The following is a 21,567-nucleotide window of genomic DNA, read 5'->3' as shown; positions in this document are numbered from 1 at the left end:
TAGACAAATTAAACCAGTGTAAAAAACTGTTAAGAAAAGAGACCATAGGTGAATTACACATGAGTATTAAAAACAAAGACAGCCTATGTCATGTCTATGTTAGATAGATATACTCTCTATTGTTTTAGAAATGAGAGTGCAGACACACAGAAAGCAGTACCTGGTCTTTAGAGAGAGTGACCATGCTCTGATAGGCTGCATCAGCAGTGGCAAAGATGTGTGGGGGGTTAGTGGAGCGTTTCATCCCATGATAGAGCTTTGAGAACTGAGAACAGAGACATTTTCAGACAGGAAACTACATCTTAGTTCACTCTCTACAAGGGAGCTTTGATTCAGAAAGCCAACTTGAAGTGGATTCCACATGAATTACACATTTGATCAAAAAGTGGTATGCATTAGACATTAATTATGCCCTATTGCACAGCCTGATGTTGCTCATCTCACCTGTGGAGAGTAAATGTTGAGGGTCTGGAAGGGGTTAAGGGCTATGAGGATATCACCAACATACGTGTAGATCTGCAGCTCCTGATATCGCTTGTGAAGATGTGTAATGATTGTTTCCTATAAAAGAGAGATGCTGGAGATGGAAATGTTTCTTTGTTGTACCAGAGAGTCACTGAATTCACATAAATTGAGCAGACAATTTAGTAATAGTTTGTAATTGAATTTCATTACATTTTGTCATCAAATATGAATTGGCATTTGCAACTTATTTTACTTTCGTGATATATAGTTCTGTTATTATTTGGAATAACATGCATTGATCGTACTCAATACGTCCAGGAATGAGTATTATGAAAGTAAATAAGATTTCAATAAATTTTGATTTCATGTTGACTCTAGATCTAAAAGTAAATATTTGTCTGTATGATTCAGAAAACGAAAGCCTTTGCTTAAATTCCAGCTAGATCATCTACAGTAAATACCTCATCTAAAACCTCCAGGTTCACCAGATCATCATCAGGACAGATCTCAATGATGAGGGTTTTCCGAGTGTTGATCCGTTCATGCCTATAAAAGACAATACAGCAATGTTACAGCATCAATAAATATTAAAAACAACAAAGATCTACTGAAACATAAACAATTATTTATTATTTTTTTTCTTTTAGGGAAATGCAAAACTCAGTGCCACAATTTTAAGATGTTGTGTTCTGTGGGGTTATGGTGTTCTAGGTCTAATCATGCTCCTGGAGGGCCACTGTCCTGCAGAGTTCAGCTCCAACCCCAATTAAACACACCTGAACCAGCTAATCAAGGTCTTACTAGGCATACTAGAAACTTCATCGGTGTCCGAAATCACCCCTATACCCTCATTCACTATTTCCTACATTAGTCCACTAATATAGTCCACTTGAAAGAGTAAATGAAAACGAGTGAGTGAATTTGGAAACAGAGTGCTCCGGAAGAGCTGCCGCTTTTGCACAGTTTGTGCTTGCTGTTTAATAATCATTTTAAACTTAGCAAACTGGCAGCTCCAGTAGTATAATGAAATCTGTCATGGAAAATATGTATAAACCTTAATTAAACAATTTAATAATCAATTAAAAAGGAATTTATATCTTTATGATATTGCGCTGTAGCCACATTGGCCCAGCGGTTTGGAACCATTACAAATGGCTGTCCCCTGAAATAGTGCCCTAGTTAAGTGTTTAGCGGGCAATTTCGGAAACAGCATTCAAGGTAGGTGTTGAGACAAGTTAAACTCTGCAGGACAGTGGCCATCCAGGAGCAGGACTGGACTGGTTCCCCCTCGGTTGAAATCGCGTTCGGTTTAGGTTGTGTTCCGGTTTAAATCATGTTCCGAGTGGTGGGGGGGGGGTCGGGTTTCAGATCATTAATGGGGGGAGATAATCATGGGGGGGGGGGGCTAACTTTGTTAAAAGAACAGCATTTATTTAAATCTTTTGTAACATTATAAATGTCTTGACTGTCATTTTTGAATCTGCCCTTGCTGAATAAAAGTATTAATTCCTTTAAAAAATAAAAATAAAATAAATAAACTTTTTAATGGTAGTTTAAGTCTTTTATCATCTGCCTGGTTAAAAAATGTAAGTCTGATCAAATGTAATGGCACATCTCAATAAGCAACATAATTTGAGGTATCATTCATGTCCACAGCACAAATGGTGTAGAACTAGTTAGTTACATGAAAGGTTAATACTTAGTGTTAGAGGTTTGTTCATAACCCTAACCCTAAGTATTAGGAACAATAATAGTGATGCTTGCCTTAGCAAACCCCAAAAAACAAAAATGTATGCAGTATCAGGTTCTATACGGGTCTATTCCCTGGGGTTTAAAGGCTATTATAGCGTGTAGTGAATGCACTTCATCAGGGTTTGACCCTCTATTGTATTTCTGACCTTTAGATCATGAGGAAGCAGCTGCTCTTTTCACAGCTCTTAAAACCCATCGGGCCCCGGGGACATGACAGCGTACAGACGCAATACACTGCGCTTTACGTGTGCGAGAAACAGACTGAGTGTGTGTGGCGCTGTTTCTGTGTGTGTATCAGTGTTCCCTCACTCTGTAATCACTTCACTGATATTTGCCATCAGTGACTAAACACAGAGAGCACAGCCAAGCTCATAATCTCATTACGTCTCTCTCACTGTCACTATCAGGCTAGCAGATTATAAGTGGCCTGGGGAATGAGGGGCTACAATCTGGCAACCTAGTGACTGCTTATTCACAATCACAGAGCGTACCAACCCCTACTTTCTCAGAACAAGGTACAATTATCTTTATAGACATTTAATAACAAAAGTAGTGTATATCCTGCCCTGATCGGTGTGTCTCAGTCTTGTGGAATGAAATCTTCTTTATCGCATTGAGTTCATCAGGGTTAGATTAATTCAGGACTGTCCTCATCTAACCCTGAATCAGAGATGGTTAGAGGGTTAAGAGTACTAATCTAACACTCTAGTAGTAGAATTCAGATATATCTTTGCCCAGAATAAATCTCCCAAGCAACAAACCCAACATAACCCCAAATGCACAACTGAACTGATTAAAGTGAATGAAGGTGTCATTTACTTGAAGTGCATTTGTATTGGCTTATGGAAAATCATGAGTTCCGGTTTAAACCTGTTTTGTTCAGTTAGTCTAAAAGCTAAAAACACTTCTCATAGACAACATTTAAAGAACCCGTTGATGTGCAGAACACATACTGGCTAGCTTTACTGACTGCAGAAATGATTGTGGGTTTTCGTAATTTTTCTGGTGTTTTTTATGTATTTATTTAGAACATAACAGAAAATATGATGCATATTTTAAAAAGGCATCACAATAAACGAAGGTATTTCAAAGTAAGCTAAATTAATAAAGAAAATATTTTTTAGTTTTATCTTGAGTGAAAATTCCACTTTCATATTATAATTTCATTTTTGTTGTAAAAAGCCAAAAAAGAATTATATTTAGCAACATTAAGCAACATTTTGTCTTATGTCTAAATGAAAATATATTGATTAAGTATGGTATATGGCCTTTATAATCTTTATATGAATGTTTTTGTCTTTGGAAAAAGAAATATTTTTGATTATTAGGTTTGGTCTGAACCAAACCTAATAAATAAAAATATAATTTAAGAAAAACTAAATTTGGCTGTAACAAATTAGACTAACAAATTTTAAGTTGGTCCAATATATCTTCTTTTTTTTCAGCGTACAAAAGTTTGGGGTCAGTAACTAATACTTTTATTCAGCAAGGATGTATCCAGTTGATCAAAAGTGACGGTCAAGACATTTATAATGTTACAAAAGATTTCTATTTCAAATAAATGCTGTTCTTTTGAACTTTCTATTCATCAAAGAATCTGGAAAAAAATGATTGCGGTTTCCACCAAAAATATTAAACTGTTTTCAACACTGATAATAATCAGAAATGTTTCTTGAGCAGCAAATCAGCATATTAGAATGATTTCTGAAGGCTCATGTGACACTGAAAATGTAAGTAATGTAATAAAGCTGAAAATTCAGCTTTGCCATCACAGGAATAAATTACATTTTCAAATATATTACAATAGAAAACAGTTCTTTTAAATTATAATAATATTTCACAATATTACTGTTTTTTACTGTATTTTTGATTAAATAAATACAGCCTTGGTGAACAGAAAAGATTTCTTTCAAAAACATTAAAACATCTTACTGACCCCAAACTTTTGAATAGTTGTAATACTATCATTTTCGTTTTGGCGAAACAAATAATCAACAAATATAGACCTCATCTATAGAATCATGCTGTTTTTCAGACTTTATCCAGCTTTTGAATACAGCACACAGAAACATTTTACTTATATTTGACATTCAGCAATGGACACTTTTAAACAAATCAAAGGCCAATGTGAGTTAATGTTATAACTCAACTATGAATACTATAGACAGGGCTGTCATTTAAATTCACAAGATTTGCAGGCCCTCTCTCCCCTCGACAAGATCTGCAGGTTTTGGGGTGTCTAAATGAGAATTTTGGATGATAAGCCAGTGGAAAGTCTTTCATTATGTTTTACTGTATCATCTATAACAGCATCAGAGATATCCATTTGACTTAATAGAAGCTGTTGATGTGATGCCACCCGACTGAATATAATGCTCCTGTATCCCAGGCTCTCAGGATAAACCTGAGGAGTTTCATTCCTCCACAGATAACACTGCCATCTGCTGGAAAAAGGAAACCCTCAAAACACAGGTGATAGATGACACAGTAATATAAAAAACACTCTTAACCGGCACAGTCTGATTCATATATTTCTAGATTGTCACAACAGCAAGTCTCACTGTTTCACATTTAGACGTGATAAATCCACTGCGACAGCTCTGCATCTACAGAGGACAGTGATAAATGCAAGTCAAGCTCCTCACAATGATCGCTGTCATGGTCAAGGCTGCCAGATCTTTGGTCTGACCCTGAGAGGAATCAAAAACTCCTGAAACCATTTCAAAATGATCTATGATTGGCAGGCTATTATAAAACTAGTGGTAATGTTTAATGTGCCTTTTTTTTTTAAACGTGCTGCAATGTATTTTACTGCAGCTCATGAACATATCGATCTCATTTCAGAAAAGAACTGAGAGGTCAATTTACACCTGCGGTTTGTGTTGTGAGCAGGATGTACCTGGTCTTGGTCCTGCTGCCCACGTCCTGTTGCTCACGGATGAGGACGGACAGCTGCTGCCTGAGCGACGTGTCTTTTCCATGAGCCTGCTTAATGAACGGATGCTCCAGCAGATGCGTCACTGATGGACGCGTCTCAAAATCTTTTATCAAACACCTATAAAAGACGAGACGAGAAGAATAACATAAGATGTGAAAAGAGAAAAGACAAACAGAAAGAAAGAGAGCAGAGAAACAAGCAATGTGACAAACTACACATATAACAGCAGGAGTTTTCCATATACGGCAGCAAAATGAACATGAAAAATGAGTAATACAGGATAAAAAGATCCTGTATAATCATGTAAAGGCCTTCAGTGAGGTAATAAGGCATGTCACCTGTACATCTTCATGTAGCTCCAGTCTCCGATACGCCTCACAGAAACCTCTCTGGGTCTGAACTGAACATCTGACCAGCCGCCTCGCTCTGTCTTGCTCTCTCATCACCATAGTATCAAGTGTAAACACTCTTATCATGTGTCTTCAGGCCTGTCTCTGTTGACTGCACAGTGGCCTATGGCCTCGGAGACTGTGGTTACCTGTTGACCATGACTTATGTCACCATTTTTATAATTCTTATGATCTTTTTAACCGGAGTTATTTCCATCGACAATTTGCATTTTGTAGCTATGCCCTTGTGGAAAAGAAGTGCTCTTAATTGTATTGAAGTGCAACTGAAAGTGCACTTGAAGTGTATTTAAAATCTTAAAAGTATATTTAAAAAATAAACTGTACAGAGAATATAATATTAATGAAATTATAGGCCACTTATGTGTACTTAAAGAAAGAACACTTCCATGGCTGTTTTTAACATACTTAAGCACTCTTTTAAAAAAGTGCACTTTGTAAAAATGTAAAATTAAATGTTTTTCTTTAAAGTACATTTTAAATTATGATTTAATAAACTTTTGTCATACTTTAAAGAAGTACACTTATTTTGATGTGCTGACTAACATACTAAAGCACATGTAAAGTACTTGACTATCATTTTTACTGCAGTGTGTTATTGAGAATTAAAATTTAAAGTTAATATATTTTAAATGTACTAAATTGCAACTGTCATTTCAAATTTGTTATTATGACATCGCAATGGCTGTGATTTTTAATTATATAAATATGTACACAGAGTGTTAGTGAAGAGCTGCTCTGTGATCAGTAGTAAATGACGCTCCATCTGAGAGTACTGCATTAGAAAAAGCAACACACGTCAAATATACAAACTTTCCAAACATAAGAAGCCTTTATGAACTTCTTTTCTACCAAAAGACAACATTTAATGTGTTTTTACTCCAAACTCACTTCATAACGTCAGTTGAGTGTTTGAAATAGCATTTTGATTAGCATTGGGTTATAAATATACTTTATTATTACGGAAATAACCAAGAAGGCTTAAAGAAAACATATAAACCATGTATTGTTGTAGTCGTCTGTTTATTTTATTCATGTTTAATCAATCAAAGCGTTTCTACCTTCTTTTTATTCAGTCACAGCGATAGCATGATGGCCATTGGGGATTTCCTGGAACAGCGTTTGTTATATTGCGTATATTTGGAGTATTTGGAGTATCTGCTCAAGGGCGCTCTCTGGCGTCCAGTATGAAACAGACATGTTTAGCGCCAAGTAAAGCTCACTCAATCCTATTCAGGGTAAAAATAGGAAAAATAATTTCTCTCTCTAAAGAACTTTGAGAGGAACATATAATCAATGTTTTTCTCCAGCGTACATAAGTGTACAGGGTTTTTTTTTTCCACAGTGGATGCATAAGAGGCATGTAAAAATGGGGTCCATGTATTAAATACATGGACCCCATTTTTGGACCCCATTTGGACCCCATTTTTGATTTTGCACACCTCCTGATAAAAATAAAGAAATTATTGAGACTGATTTTTTATCATAATAATATTATATTGATAATAAATCCTTAGACCTTTCTAATGATTTATAAACATACGTACTTGCATGTTAACAGGTAACCCCACATTTTGTCATACAAGTTTTAAATATTATTTTCTAATTATTATAGTTATATTTATAATTAAATACTAATGCTAAATACTTTAATAATGAAAGTTATAACAGTAATATTTCTTATTTGGTTTAATATTTTTATTGAGCAATAATGATAATAATAATAAAAATAATTAGTCAAAATAATATATTAGCACAAAATTTCGGGCCAAACTGTGCAGCCCCACAAACAAGCAAAACAAGCCTGGTATTGTTTGTAATTTTTTGTTTTTATTGTTTTAAAAAAAATCACATTTTAAATCGCAAATCGCAATTTTAACCAGAAAAATCACAATTAGATTTTTTCTCTAAATCGTGCAGCCCTACTAATAAAGTCTCATGAACACGCAGTCGTGCACAGAAGACCAACGGCCAAGGTGAGGATTTCTGTTAAATAATACATTAAATTTCGGTTTGTTTTTTACCAAACCCTATCGTATAACCCCATAACACTTAGAATATGTGACACGTCACATGGGATCATTCCATGATACTTTGTGTCCTTTTTTTAAAAGCTGTCTATTGTCCATTCATTTTAGGGTGAACAAGTCAGGGTTCTGTCACTACGGTCGGGTTTATTCTTGGTTTGGTGACAGGTCTCTGACACTCCTATTGTCTTGTCTTTGTGTAAGCATGCGTTTTCGAGTTCGCTCGGTCCGTACACTCTTTCATCCACTTGATTATGTTGTACATGCAGAGCACGATGTTCAGATCCCGGCATTTTGTCTAGTTCGGTTTCGGTTCAGTGTTTGTGTTCGGACATTCATGCTCCATGCTTTGTCTCTCTTTGTGAGTGTATGAGTAGAGTGTTCATTTACTCACGGCCGCATGCTTTCATGTTTTCTTGTTCTGTGTAGCACATGGCTTGTGTTTTTCACCGGCCGTGGGCTTTCACGCTGTCATTTAGTGTGGACACGCAGTCTGTGAGTTCTTATTGACTATGTGTTCTTGTGTCATGTTTTGTGTGAGCACATGGCTTTGTTTTTTTTTATTTCTATGTGCCATGTGCTCCATATGTGTCTTAACCCTGCCCTTTTTGTTAGCTGATTATTGGTTTAATTGCCCCACCTGCTCTCCTTTGTTACCTACCTAATTTCCTTCCCTCTTTATTGCCCTTGTCTTATTTGTCCTGTGCTGGCTCGTTTTGTATCCCTACTCGTGCTTCCAGTAGCCGGTTGTTCTAGCCTAGTCTGTGGATCTTATGCCTACTTTCCCTGTTGTGTTTTGTTAGTTTTGTTTTGTTAGTTTTAGCTTTCGTTTGCCCTGCTGGCTGACATCTGGATTTGTTTTTGCCCAGTTTTATGTATTGCATTTATTTGTCAATTAAGATCTTTTTGAGCTTCCCTGGCTGCTCTGAGTTTGGGCTCTGTCTGCAAATCCTGACAGAACTAACCCTTTAAGTATATTATTTCTGCAATAAGTACTTTTTTATAATATATGTTAAAGTGTACTTTGTTTTCACAAGGGTAGTGATTATGTGAATTTAGTTTCGCAAAATGTCACTTCCCATATTCTCATCTGTCCAGTTTGAATTTCTTTTCTTGTTTTCCTTATTTTCCAGAAAGTAAAGCACTAAGCACAGTGTCCGCCTAAGGGCCAGATTTACTAAATAGGGCAAATTAGCGCAAGAATGCAATTCCAAAAAAGTGCCGATGGGAGTGAAAAGTTCTGCGTTACTGATGATGCACAAATTAAAGAACACAGACGCAGACAGTTCATTTCCATAATGACCAACGTAATCTTCCAAGAGCAGTGCAAACTAGCGTCTGGTTTAAGACAAGTTTTTTTTTCGGTGGTAAATAATGGCGCAAATACGAGTAAATTGACTAGCGCAAATCTTAGTAAATCACCTTGCATGATTCATTTAAATTCTCTCCTCCCATAAATTTTGCGTATAAAAATGCATATGCAATAAGGTCAGCCGCAAAAATAACTGTCCACGCCTTTAAAATGCAAATTTTTCACTGTGTGTCTTTAGTAAATCCTGACTGTAGTTTTTTAATGCCAAAAGAGGGTTTGCGCTGGCACAGGCTGTTAGTAAATCTGGCCCTATATCTCAGTGGCCTGCTTTACTCTAGACTGAAACTGCTGCTGTGCTGAGACCAGCCCCTCTAGACCCCATTAAACGCAGTAGATTAGGCCCAGGGGTCTGTCATTAGCGCACGGCATGGCTGAGGGTCTGAACAGCAGGCGGCTCTGATAGCAGAGGGGAAGCCATTCAGCTGCACAATTACAGACACATTCATAACACAGCAACAACAGCATGCAGTTATACACACAGACAGAGAACAAACAGCCGGCACCTCGTGATAACACGGTGTCCTCGTACCCTTACTGAAGCACCACACACACTGACAGATTTATGCGGCAGAATTATTTCTGATCTAATGGTCCTCAAAACCCAGTTTTTAGTGTGATGTCTATAAAAAACTTTATCTGGGATGAAGACGATTTATTGTGCCAAACACAAATGCTGAGTGATGTATTGCAATTTTTTTGTTGTATGAGTACATTTGGATTTTTCAAGCTGTATTTAATTCATGATAACATTATAATTAGACAAATAGATTTATACAAACGAATGTCAGGTTTTTTAATAATGACACTGGAGCATGTTGTGGACAGTACTCCTCAAGACAGGAGCAAAGGACTCTATGCACTCCTACTGCCTAGGTGGTTCTAATAAAATTTCAAAAAAAAAAAAAAAAAAAATGCTTTGCAAGCTTCTGGTATCCTTTACATGCAATCTGCTAGCAATCACATAATTTGGCACAAACTGATTAACCTCTGCTGATTCTGCAGAATGAGCTTGCTTGCTCAACATTTAAATTGTCTGGTTCGGTTTTTGAGATAAGTTGGTCCTCTGAACCCCTCCACCTCCCCAGCTCCACCTGTCTAGATCTGCTACAGGATTTAGGTATGTCTATTCATGCAGCAGCATCATATCTTACATGCTCACAGCAGCATTTCTGTGTACCTACTGGCAGTAGCAAGTCCATATGCATAGCAGATCTAGTCCACCAATACCAAACACATTAACATTAGCTATGTTTGAATCCAAAGTTGCGAATTTAACTTGTTTAACATGTAAGATGCTTCTGAGAGGGAATTAAACCAGATCATTTTGATGGCAGACTTGGCTCAGGCATTTCAGAATGAACAAACCAACATTTGAGATGCTGTGCAATGGAACTGATCCGCTGGTTAGTCCAGTTATCCAATCACATCCACTGTTAAGGCAAGGTCACATGAGTTTTTTGTTCCGCATTGAGGGATTTATTCGGTAAATGTGTTTCCATCGTAGTTTATGTGAATGTCTACTTATCGGATAAAATCCGATATCGCTTAAATGAGCGCATACGTTTTTTAATGAATAATGAGTTCCAAAAACTTTAAATACCTTTAACTATAACGATAACTATATTTGCGTCCACACCAATGAACGATAACGGTCTGTTTATTCTAAGCTCACGTGCTGCGGTTTCAAAGTGTGTAGCTACAATATTTTGCTGTTCTTGTTGCATTTGCACGGCTTTAACCAGCAGACAACCTCAGCATACTATGTTTCGAGTGAATAGCTAGTGTAATCCAGAGCCATCTAACAGTGAATTTAGCTGATAAAGTCAATATAGTGGAATAAAAACAAAGCCTAGTCTTTTTCACTGCAACTTCAAAGGAAGCAAGACATGTTGTCGACACTAGTGCTGGATACCTGAGGTAATTTTATGTTACACTGTTTGTTAGCCCTGCATAATGATCTCATTGTTAATACTTCTCACCATTTATTCCGAGGGTATGACCGATTGTTTTCCATATATTCATTTTCTTTAAAGTATCCTTGAAAATGGTGTTTGACTTGTCAAACTGTGGTGGCTTTTTCAACTTTCCCGCAATGTCGTCTGCCATTTTAAATGCACAAGCCCTTAAAAATTAGAATGGATTCTGATTGACTGTCAGCTTTTTATCATTGAACAGCTGGAAAAAAAATCATTCTGAAAGTGATCCTAAAGATATCGTTTCTCTATATCGTTATAGCTGTGGTGTGGACTCTGCTATTCTTTTATATTTAGAATGATTTTTAGAACTATATCTTTATCGTTCTTGGTGTGAACGGACCTTAAATGCGGAAGCGATCGTACACAGAGTCTATTCACCACAAGATTTTTACCTATTAAATTTGTTTTTCATCTTAAAGTCAGCATGAAACACAAGTTGCAGTCGACTTCTGCATTATGATGCATTTGCCAGAGAAGTGGCTAATCGTGGCTAATTTTTTTTTTTTTTTTAAAGGTAGGATGGGCCTGATTTTTTTTTCTTATCGGTTTTTGATTGAATTGTGAAAAGTGAAAATCTGATTTAAATGATATACCAGTGGTTCTCAATGTTTTTTTATTTTTTTTTTTGGTCCTTGATGCCCCCCTCCATACATATAAGAAAACCTGAGGTATGAAGAAAGGATGTCAGAAAAACATTTTAAACTTGCACAGTCATACTACAGCACTTAGCCTTCAAAACCTTGCCGACGCTCCCCTGGAATAACCTGCAGTTAAGTGTCTTGCTCAAGGACACAATGGGTATAGTTAATGGCTCAGCCACTGTGGTACCAGAAAGAACAACCAATCTTGAGTTTTAACCACTACACCAAACCAGCCATTTGTGTGGCAGATTGTACACATACAGTAGATACTCAGGAGCACTTAAAGAGCAGTCAGGATAAAAACCCACCAGCGCACAGATACATGCTCAAACATACACTTTATGAATATGACTCCGTCTGTGCTTTTAATTCATCAGGAGTGGCCAGCAGAGCCGCCACACTGACAAATGAACAACTAACACAAATAAATGAGTCAATTAGCATTCACATCCCTCCTGCTGTGCACACAACATCCCTCTCTCTGATGTTTTCATTCTCAATAATGAAATAATAATCTTGGCTTTTCATTGCTTTTATACATACAGGCACACACAGAGCCTCTTTTATTTACAGACTCTCTGACAGGAATTAGACCGTATATCTGAGCAGCGCTTGTGGGAAGTTCTCACTGCATGTTTTGCTCATACAGAAATAGCCAGAATTTGCCTTGTCAAGTGAAATTACAGCTGAGCCTAGGGACTGAATGGAGGTAAGAAGTATTTAGACATTTAAAATATCAGAATGTCATTGCATTAGATATCAAAAATATCAAGAGCCATTGGATTTCACACAAAAAAGAAGCTGTCAGGATCACTGCAATCATGTCTAGTCTTCCTGTGCTTTTTGTGTCAGATCTTGTTTTGGTTGTTCTTTTGGTCTTGCATGTTTTCCTCCTCCTGTGCAATCTGTTATGGCTCCTCCCCCTCGTTTGCTCTTTCATCTCCTTGTTTCCCTGATTATTTGTCGCCTCCTAATTTCCTCCCCTTTATTCCCTTTGTTAATCTTGTTCTGTTGCTGGTTTGTTATGTGTGATTTCTCCTGTGTCAGCTGACTAGCACTATTTTCTGGTCATCTGCAGATATGGCCCTAATGCTCGCTGCTCTACTCTGCTTGCTTTGTTTAGTGTTTTGTTCCTGTATTGCTTTTAGGTTCTCAGCTGTTTGGTGTAGTGTGGGCCTTTTGTGTTTTGGTATATTGCTCCTTAAAAAGAATTATTGGCACCCATGGTAAATATGAACAAAGAAGCCTGTGAAAATAAATCTCCATTGCTTATCTTTTTGACCTTTTATTAAAAAAAAAATTTACAAAACAACTGAAAATGGTAGAAAAATCTCATTATGGTTTTTTTTCTCTAATGTTGGCCCCAATTATTTGCCGAACCTCAATTTTGTGCTCAGTGACATATTTTTGTGTTGATTTTTATGTTTGTTTTGGATCATTATCCTGATGGAAGATCCAACAACGGCCCATTATAAGATTTCTAGCAGAAGGTTTTGATTTTTTTTATCTGTTGGTATTTGATAGAATCCATGATACCATGTATCTGAACAAGATGTCCAGGACCTCCAGCAGAAAAATAGCCCCACAACATTAAAGATCCAGCAGTATAGCCTAGTTAATCGTACACATGGGGTACTTTTTAACCCTGTTTGTACCAAACCCATCTGGTGGGTTTGCTGCCAAAAAGCTCTTTTTTTAGTTTCATCTGACCAAGCCGGTCCTGTTTGAAGTTCCAGTCTTGTCTGACAACTGAATATGCTGGAGATTGTTATTGGATGAGAGCAGAGGATTTTTCTTGAAATCCTCCTAAACAACTTGTGGGTGTAGGTCCTGTTTGATCATTTTTTTTAAGGTTTTCTGACTCAACTAATTTCTACAATTCTCCAGCTGTGATCCTTGGAGAGTCTTTGTCCACTCAAACTCTCCTCCTTACCACGCATTAGGACGATTTAGACACACGTCCTCTTCCAGGCAGATTTCAAACATCTTTAGTTGATTGGAACTTCTTAATTATTGCCCTGATAGTGGAAATGGGGATTTTCAATGCTTTAGCTATTTTCTTACAGCCACTTTCTATTTTGTGAAGCTCAACAATCTTTTGCTGCACATCAGAACTATATTCTTTGGTTCTTCTCATTGTGATGAATCATTAAGGGAATTTGGCTTTTGTGTTCCTCATATTTATACTCCTGTGGAACAAGAAGTCATGGCTGGATAATTTCATGTTCCTCACCCTCGTGTGCTAATTTTTTTTTTAAATATGAATGGGAATATACTTCAGAGATATTTTAATCATAAGATTTTCTAGAGGTGGTCAACGTGTATTAGAGAAAAACATTTATTTCATAATGTGATTTTCCCCCCCAAATTCATTATTTTTACTTCAATGAAAAATCTAATCTTTGTGATTTTTTTTAATGAAAGATTAAAAGGATAAATAATGCAGATTTTTTTTCATAGCTTTCTTTGATCATATTTACCAAGGATGCAAATAATTCTGTATATAATTGTAAAACTGTGTATATTTTTTTTTTATCACTGTATATAATTAGTTTTGTTTTGAAATCCTGACGAAAGTTTGAAATGAAATAATGTATAGCCTATACATTACCATTCAAATGTTCAGAACTCAAATTATATAAAACTAGTATGTTAAATGTTAACACATTTTGCTCCTGTGACATCTGTACATTTTATTGTATTTGTAGCCACATATTTTGACTATAATGATCAGTCTGACTAGTGCTGGCTAGAATAAATAATAAACAAGGTTCAATCAGTACTTTTTACACTTAATTCTTAAGTACATTAAAAATCAAGTACTTTCAAGTAACACTGAAAATGAGTACTTATACTTTTACTGGAGAAATATTTTATTAGGGTATCTGTACTTATACTCAAGTACTGTATTTGGGCACTTCGTCTACCACTGTTTGAACAAGTAAAAAATAAAACCAAATACAAGTGACAACACAAATCAAAGTAAGAGTTTCCTCTGTACAGGAACAGAGAGATCAAGCTGTTGTACTCACTGAGCGATGAAGTGGCTGAAACTCCTGCACCAGTGCTCGGGGTGGCGTAGGGTAGGCGATGGATTCCTGCAGATAAAACACACAAAGACACAACAGGCTTGAATGAGACAGAAGCAAACGTATTGGACTGACCTCATTCAGTGCTGGTAAATAAATTGCAAATCTAAAGGGACAACTGTGTTTGTTCAGAACAAATGTCTGTTCGCATTCATCTCCTTACACAAAGAAAACCAGAAAACACAAACACGCCATTCAGGTACAGACCTATGCCGAAGAACAGCTATTCAAAACTGCTCCTCTAGTATAAAAGGCTAGAAATGCCTCTCTACAGTCCTACACTAAAATCAATATGTTCTTTCAACTTCTCTTTATGCCGTCACTATCAAAAAATCTCACAAAACTTTCATACATTAATTGCAGATTTCAGGTTATAAATGCAACATATTGTTACTATGTGTTAAATTACCGCATATTCTGACAATGTTTGGTTTAGCACTGATGTTCAGGAGTAAGTGTTATTTTAGTATCATTGATATACTGTGATAGTTTTTTTCCATGGAATGAATAAAATTAAAAGATAATTGCGACTTTTTTTCTTGCAGTTCTGACTTTTTATTAGAATTGTGAGGTATAAACACGCAATTGTGAGTTATTAGGTCCAATTCTGAGGAAATAAGACTTTTTTTGCTCAGAATTGCAAGTTTATATCTTGCAATCAAGCGGCAACCTCCCCCAGTTTCTCTTGAAGCTAATACGAAATTGGCTTAAACTGCAATTCATCGACTGGCCACTAAAGACAGGCTCCAAAAGAGAGCAGAATTTCATTGAGCCCCATGTTAAAATGGCCAACTTTACAGCAGAAAAAAACATGTTTACAGCCTGGTTTGGTCTATACAGCTAATTTTGCCCTTCATGACAACTCTGAGGGGGTGAATTTTTTTATAACTCATCCGTTTAAATTATATTAGGCCTTAATGTTCTGCATAATTAAGGGCGTGGTCACTTGAGTGACAGGTGGATTGCCGCTGCTGTCCGTGAGCTATCATGTCACCTCAGCTAATTCCAGCCGCTGAATTTGGCATCTCTGCCGTGTTTGTGCTTTTTTTCGGGATTATTTTATACAATTATAAAATAATAATATATACAATTATAAAATAATATAGCTTGCTGCGTTAATGGTCGAGACTCGAGACAGATGTGTGTCTGTGTAGATGTGCACGTATGAGGAAGATAAACAGAACACACATTGCTGGATCGTGGCATTGGCTAAAAGTTTTGTCCCTGAGATTTACTACAATGACAATGGCGGGAGGATATAAAACTCCGACAGCACTGCTTGGATATTAACTGCTGCATTTTGAAAAATTATACTTTGGACGTGGACTCATTTGTTTGTGAGATATATACGATCATATACAGTTTTACAACATAAACGCTGCTCAGGTTGCATAATTTCGTGAAGAACGATGATAGAGAGCAGATCATGCAGAAGAAATGTGATGCAAACAATGGATAATATATCAATATTTCATGGATTTAACACTTTTGTGTACAAAAAGTACTGTTTTTTGTTTTTCAATGGACACTCATGGACATTTTACCCAAGTGCAACGGATTGGATTCATCTCGTGATCACTATTTCATTATAAAGGTATGAAGTCACGTTTGATTTTGCGTGTTGTTATTTGCACACCCGACACAAATTACAATTACTGGTGCTGGAGCAACTATATCGTAAAAAGACACCGTATATTGACAGTAAACATTTAGAACTTTCAAATGATATAACTGGTTATCTTTATTAATATTTTAGATAGTATCTAATATCGTTAGATAGCTTCTTTAGCATGCTAACATGGTCACGTCGAGCTAGGCGGGCGTGGTTTCAGTAATCAGGCACCTTAGTTTCAACCACGTCCCACCTCTTTGCCCATTTTCAGTTATCCGGGAGTGAGGTGCGGTGACGCGCTGCTAAGATGGCAGCGGCCTTATTTTCGCTTCAAAAATGCTCTTCAGAAATCTACGGGTGACGTCACGGACACTACGTCCATGTTTTTTTACAGTCTATGCTCACAATTCAGACTTTATAACCCGCAATTGTCAGGAGATCGATTTAGGGCCCTCTCACCTCAAGTGCAATCTAAATTTGTTTCCTTAGACCACAGTTCCACCAAAGCATTTTTTCCTAAGGCCAGCGTATTTTTTCAATTGATTTCAATGGGAGCACAGTATATATAAAAACGCCAGCAGCATGACAAGGCGCTGAGTGTCTATTTCAGACTGAGTTCTGTTTGCTCGGGGCTCTTTCTGGGCACTAAGAGTTGAAAAAATGTTTAACTTTGAGAAAAATGCAGAGCTCACTTTTCACGCAGAGTCACTTTTCACGCAGCCATCCAATCACAGTGGAGGAGGGGCGGGACAAATAAAAAGAATGAACTATCAATCAGATTATAGAAGATGTAGTAAATTGTGTACAACAGGATTTTCAGCAAAGTTTTGATCATGTTTAGTATTTAGAGGCCTTAGAAATGTGCCTATCAAATGATATGTTAGTCTTTATAGGGTTAAGATAATATACAGCTAAATATAAAGATAAAAATAAATAATTTCAACTGAAAATTTCATTTACTTACTTGGTGAGGGATAGAGATATTTATTTATGTGGATGTCAAATTCAACTTCTTTTGGCACAAAGTTATTTAACACTCTAATTTGCAATGCAACTTTTGTGCTGAAATGATTTTTGGAAATTGTATGCTGAAAAGTGTTGAAAAGTACTAACAGTGACCTCCATATCATTTTGTGATAACTTTGCATGTCTGACTGTGATGTGTATACTACACTGCCATTATTATGAATTTAAAATAAAGTTATTATTGCTGGCCTTCAATTATAACTGCAAGCTATTTTAATGAATACGCCAAGAAATAATAAGGATTTATGCAGATATTGTCTAAAATTCCACTTTGCTTAAGGTGTTTCCAAACTTTTGAATGGAACTGTATACACACACACACACATATATATATATATATATATACACACACACACACACACACACACGTATCAGTGAGACCTATCCAACCTTTTGTTTTGACTTCCGTTTTTGCATGTTTTTGAGTGACAGTAATGACTGAAATATGTCAAACCCCACAACTCATCAGCACTTCAGTTTTGAGTTTTTGCTGCAGAGAAGCAGTTAAGCGAGTCTTCAGCTCTTCAGTAGAGCAGGTCATATCTCAGATGAGCTGCTGTATATCAGTTGTAAGTGTTTAAGTCTTTAAGACACTGAGTGTGGGCCAGGGACGCGTCGGCCTGCTGTTGGATGACAAACGAGCCGCCCTGCCGAGTGTCTGGCAGGCAACATCTGTCCGCAGAGCTGCCGAGTTATGAGAGCGAATAATCCCTCTGTCAGCTACACTCAGACAGAGCCATCTATTAACTCGTACACACACTTTCACATGCCCATACATTAGCACACATACTCTCATAGACTCATTTATTAACACACAAGCAGCTCTGAGTGTCTGTGATGCTTTAAGGCCTCAAACTCTAGGACAGTTTTAGGCCATCTAAGAAAACATAATTTTTAAGGACAAGATGCTGGAAAATGTGTCTTCCTGAACAACATACATTCCAGCTTCAGGATGTTCTTTGACTTATTGGAGACATTTTTACACTAAAAAGTATATTTGTTTAAATCTATTCACTCAATCCCTTGTGAAAAAGAAGTGTGCTTAAAGGTGGGTTATGTATTTTTTCAACTACACTGTTTAGAAGTTAGTCGGGCCGACACCAAACAACAAACATCTAACCAATCAGCATTGGGGGCGTATAATGTTCGAGGAGAGAGAACGAGCTACGAGCAAGAGGGAGATTTGAAAATAAGAAAAAAAAACTGCAGAACGAGAGATGGGTTTTCAGACCTCACACACCGGATGCTCAAGGCAGTTGGACATCGTGGTGAATGAGAGGTAAAAAATTATATAAATACTGTTCGTTTTCTCGCACAAACCGATCGTTTCGTGTCTTAGGACATCAATGTGTCGTCACGAGCCGCAGGGTTTAATTTGGATTTGTCTGTGCATGTTTTTTTGACTCTTATAGATAGAGTTAAAAATCATCATTTGTGTTCTACTGAAGAAACAAAGTCACCTACATCTTGGATGCCCTGGGGGTAAGCAGATAAACATCAAATTTTCATTTTTGGGTGAACTATCCCTTTAAAAGGGTCATAAAGCACTCTAAAGTTCAGCTAAATGCTTTTAATATAAATTTAATCTAAAATACAGGTCATTTCATTGCAATTAACATGCAATTAAGTGTCCAAAAACATTACATTCAGTTCACAATTAAAGGTGCAATAGGTGATTTGGGAAATGATCATTTTAGCCTGCTAGGCTAGCACTGAAAGCATACATCCCACCCTCCCTGCAAATCTCTGTCCAAAGCCACGCCTCCTCATAAACACATGAACGCGCACAGACCAGAAGCGAGACGTCAAGAGACAACGTTATTGGATTACATCAGGTGTCATTCACCGGTGAGAAAACTTTACAGTACAGTGAGTAACAGGGTGTTGCTATATATATATATATCTTCTCTTTTCACTTTTCTATAAACATTCTCATCTGACCATCTACAAACAGGTTGTTCAACATATATATATATATATATATATATATTAGAAAACTTATAATAGAGATATACACATACTCAACACAATTTACAGACACACTTCACATAATTACATGTACATCCTACTTTCTGTTTTATGTGTTCTGTATTGATGGTATCGTCTAACTATGTTTTGTCTTATGTACTGCTTTAAAAATTAATTTAAAAAAGTCATAAAGAAAAGAAAAAAAAAAAGATGAAGAGGCGCTCCCTGGTTTTCAACCACAATAACTCAGAATCAGACACTGCTGCTTTTTATATAACACATTTCTCATTATGAATTATGATGCTGCTTGGTTCGTTGGGTCGGATTGCTTTCTCACCACAAGTGAATCGCTCCAGAGTTCGTTTTAAATCATACCGAGACCACCTCGTTCAGGCGATCTCAGGGCAATTGTTTTGGTGCGGATCAGAGCATAATTGCCATATTCATATATGCCTAAACGAACTGAACTAAGGAAAACGCACCAGGTTCCAAAACAAACGCTCCAAACGAGCTACGGTAGGTGTGCCCTTAGAGCATTATTTCCATAATAAGTACTAATAAAAAAACAATTTGTAAAATTCCTCATTCAGTAAATGACCTAACAGTTAAAGAGTCAGACTTGTAATCTGAAGGTCGTGGGTTCGAGTCTTGATACTGATAGCTTTCTCTTCCACTTTCTTTACCCATAACTGAGGTGCCCTTGAGCAAAGCACCTAACCCCCAATCACTCCCCGGGTGCCACAGCAAAAACGGCTGCCCACTGCTCCGGGTGCGTGTTCACTTTCACTTGTTATGGCCCAGGAACCATGTGAAATTCCTTTTATTTTTGACCTTGATGAATGGAGCTTCTAAAGTCTAAAGTAATACCATGTTTTTGAGTCTAAAGTAATACCATGTTGTAAGAATCCACACAGATGACAACAAAATAAATGGGCCACCACTCATTTTCCGGTAAAAGCTCTTCAACAAGGACAGGAAGAGGAACAGCAATATGATTAAATTCACAATTCAGCCCTGTCTGCAGTGTCTTATTGCTTGATGGGCTGTTTTTAGGCGAATATGAATGTGGCGCTCTCATCTTTTTATTTAAATTCCCTCTACTTCTGCTTCAAGATCTCCTTTTTTTCTCTCAATGACTCTTAATCTAGTTTCGGCTTGACTGAAGTCTCAAACATACATAAAGAGACATTAAGAGCAGTGCAGGTCGAAGGACAGACATACTACTTAAAAACACATCTTCTGTGACTTTCATCAGAAACTATCACCAAGAACAAAGCATTAGGCATATAAACCAACCCCCGTTAAACACAGCTTTCTTTTTTTCCACAGTAATCTGTCATTCTGCGCTGCTCTAAGTCACTGGGTGCTTTGATAGATATTCAGACAGGCCGTCCTCTCTGAAGAACACATCAAAGGAAAATAACCGACTCCTTCAATGCAAAATATAATGCGTGCCTGCAGCCACACGCTTGCCTTGATGTTGCAGTGCTGTAGAGAGCTGCTTATACATAACAAAGTGAAGGCAACGTCGCTGATGGCGCTCCTATTGTGCTGGGTAAATTCTGCCATGGTATTCACCCTCATTGGGTGTTTGTGAGCACACGCAAACAGGATGTAAACACGCTAGGTTTATTCTAATCTAGCCGCAGAGCCACTAAACTCTGACTGGCAAACAGTCACGCTGTCAGCCATGTTGCTCACAACATCAGTTTGTTACGCTGTAGATGACAAGCTAGACACAAACACAGGGAGGGAGGGATAGATTAATATACATAAGAGTGAATCTCATAAAACCTGTCAGGAACATGACTAGGTCAAATTTTAACCCAAAATCAGAAAGAAAGGGGGAAAATCTCTCTCTCTCTCTCTCTCTATATATATATATATATATACATATTGAGTAAACCTATTTGAGAAGCAAATCAGAATGTAAAGTATTTGTTGTGCCTTAGTGTTTAAAATAAAGCACATTGCGTTATAGTATTTTTAATCCTTATTAGATCCTTATTACTGTAATAAATTGATTCTTTGCACATTACAGTAATAGGAATTTGGTTTCAGAAGTCCATGAGCTCTTTTTTTTTTTAAAGATTTATTTTTTGGCTTTTATTATGATAGGACAGTAGCTAGACAGGAAATGAAGTGGCAGAGACGGGGGGGCGGGATCCGGAAAGGTCTGCGAGCAGGGACTTCGAACTCGGGTCAAAGAGTATAGAACCCAAGAGGCGAAACTCTGATGCTTTTTGGGTAACAGCCACTAGGTGTCGCATCGGTAGCGCGGCAGCCATTTTGGG

The 21,567-nt window shown here is 37.1% G+C and overlaps 1 protein-coding gene across 1 annotated transcript in view; it reads right to left on the bottom strand.

Annotated features, from left to right (window-relative positions):
• Nucleotides 1–21,567, bottom strand: part of myo3b (myosin IIIB) — a 163,142-nt gene that overhangs the window by 107,145 nt on the left and 34,430 nt on the right. The window contains exons 10-14 of the mRNA XM_051906658.1: nt 14,611–14,676; nt 5,117–5,272; nt 927–1,011; nt 445–561; nt 161–265 (exon numbers count right to left, since the gene is read on the bottom strand). Of these exons, the coding sequence (XP_051762618.1) occupies nt 161–265; nt 445–561; nt 927–1,011; nt 5,117–5,272; nt 14,611–14,676 (529 nt within the window). The remainder of the gene's footprint in view (nt 1–160; nt 266–444; nt 562–926; nt 1,012–5,116; nt 5,273–14,610; nt 14,677–21,567) is intronic.

This window comes from Ctenopharyngodon idella, chromosome 9 (assembly GCF_019924925.1).
Source record: "Ctenopharyngodon idella isolate HZGC_01 chromosome 9, HZGC01, whole genome shotgun sequence".
NCBI classification, from domain to species: Eukaryota; Metazoa; Chordata; class Actinopteri; order Cypriniformes; family Xenocyprididae; genus Ctenopharyngodon; species Ctenopharyngodon idella.
The sequence above is the reverse complement of the archived record's forward strand: the minus strand, read 5'-3'. Positions and strand labels throughout refer to the sequence as shown.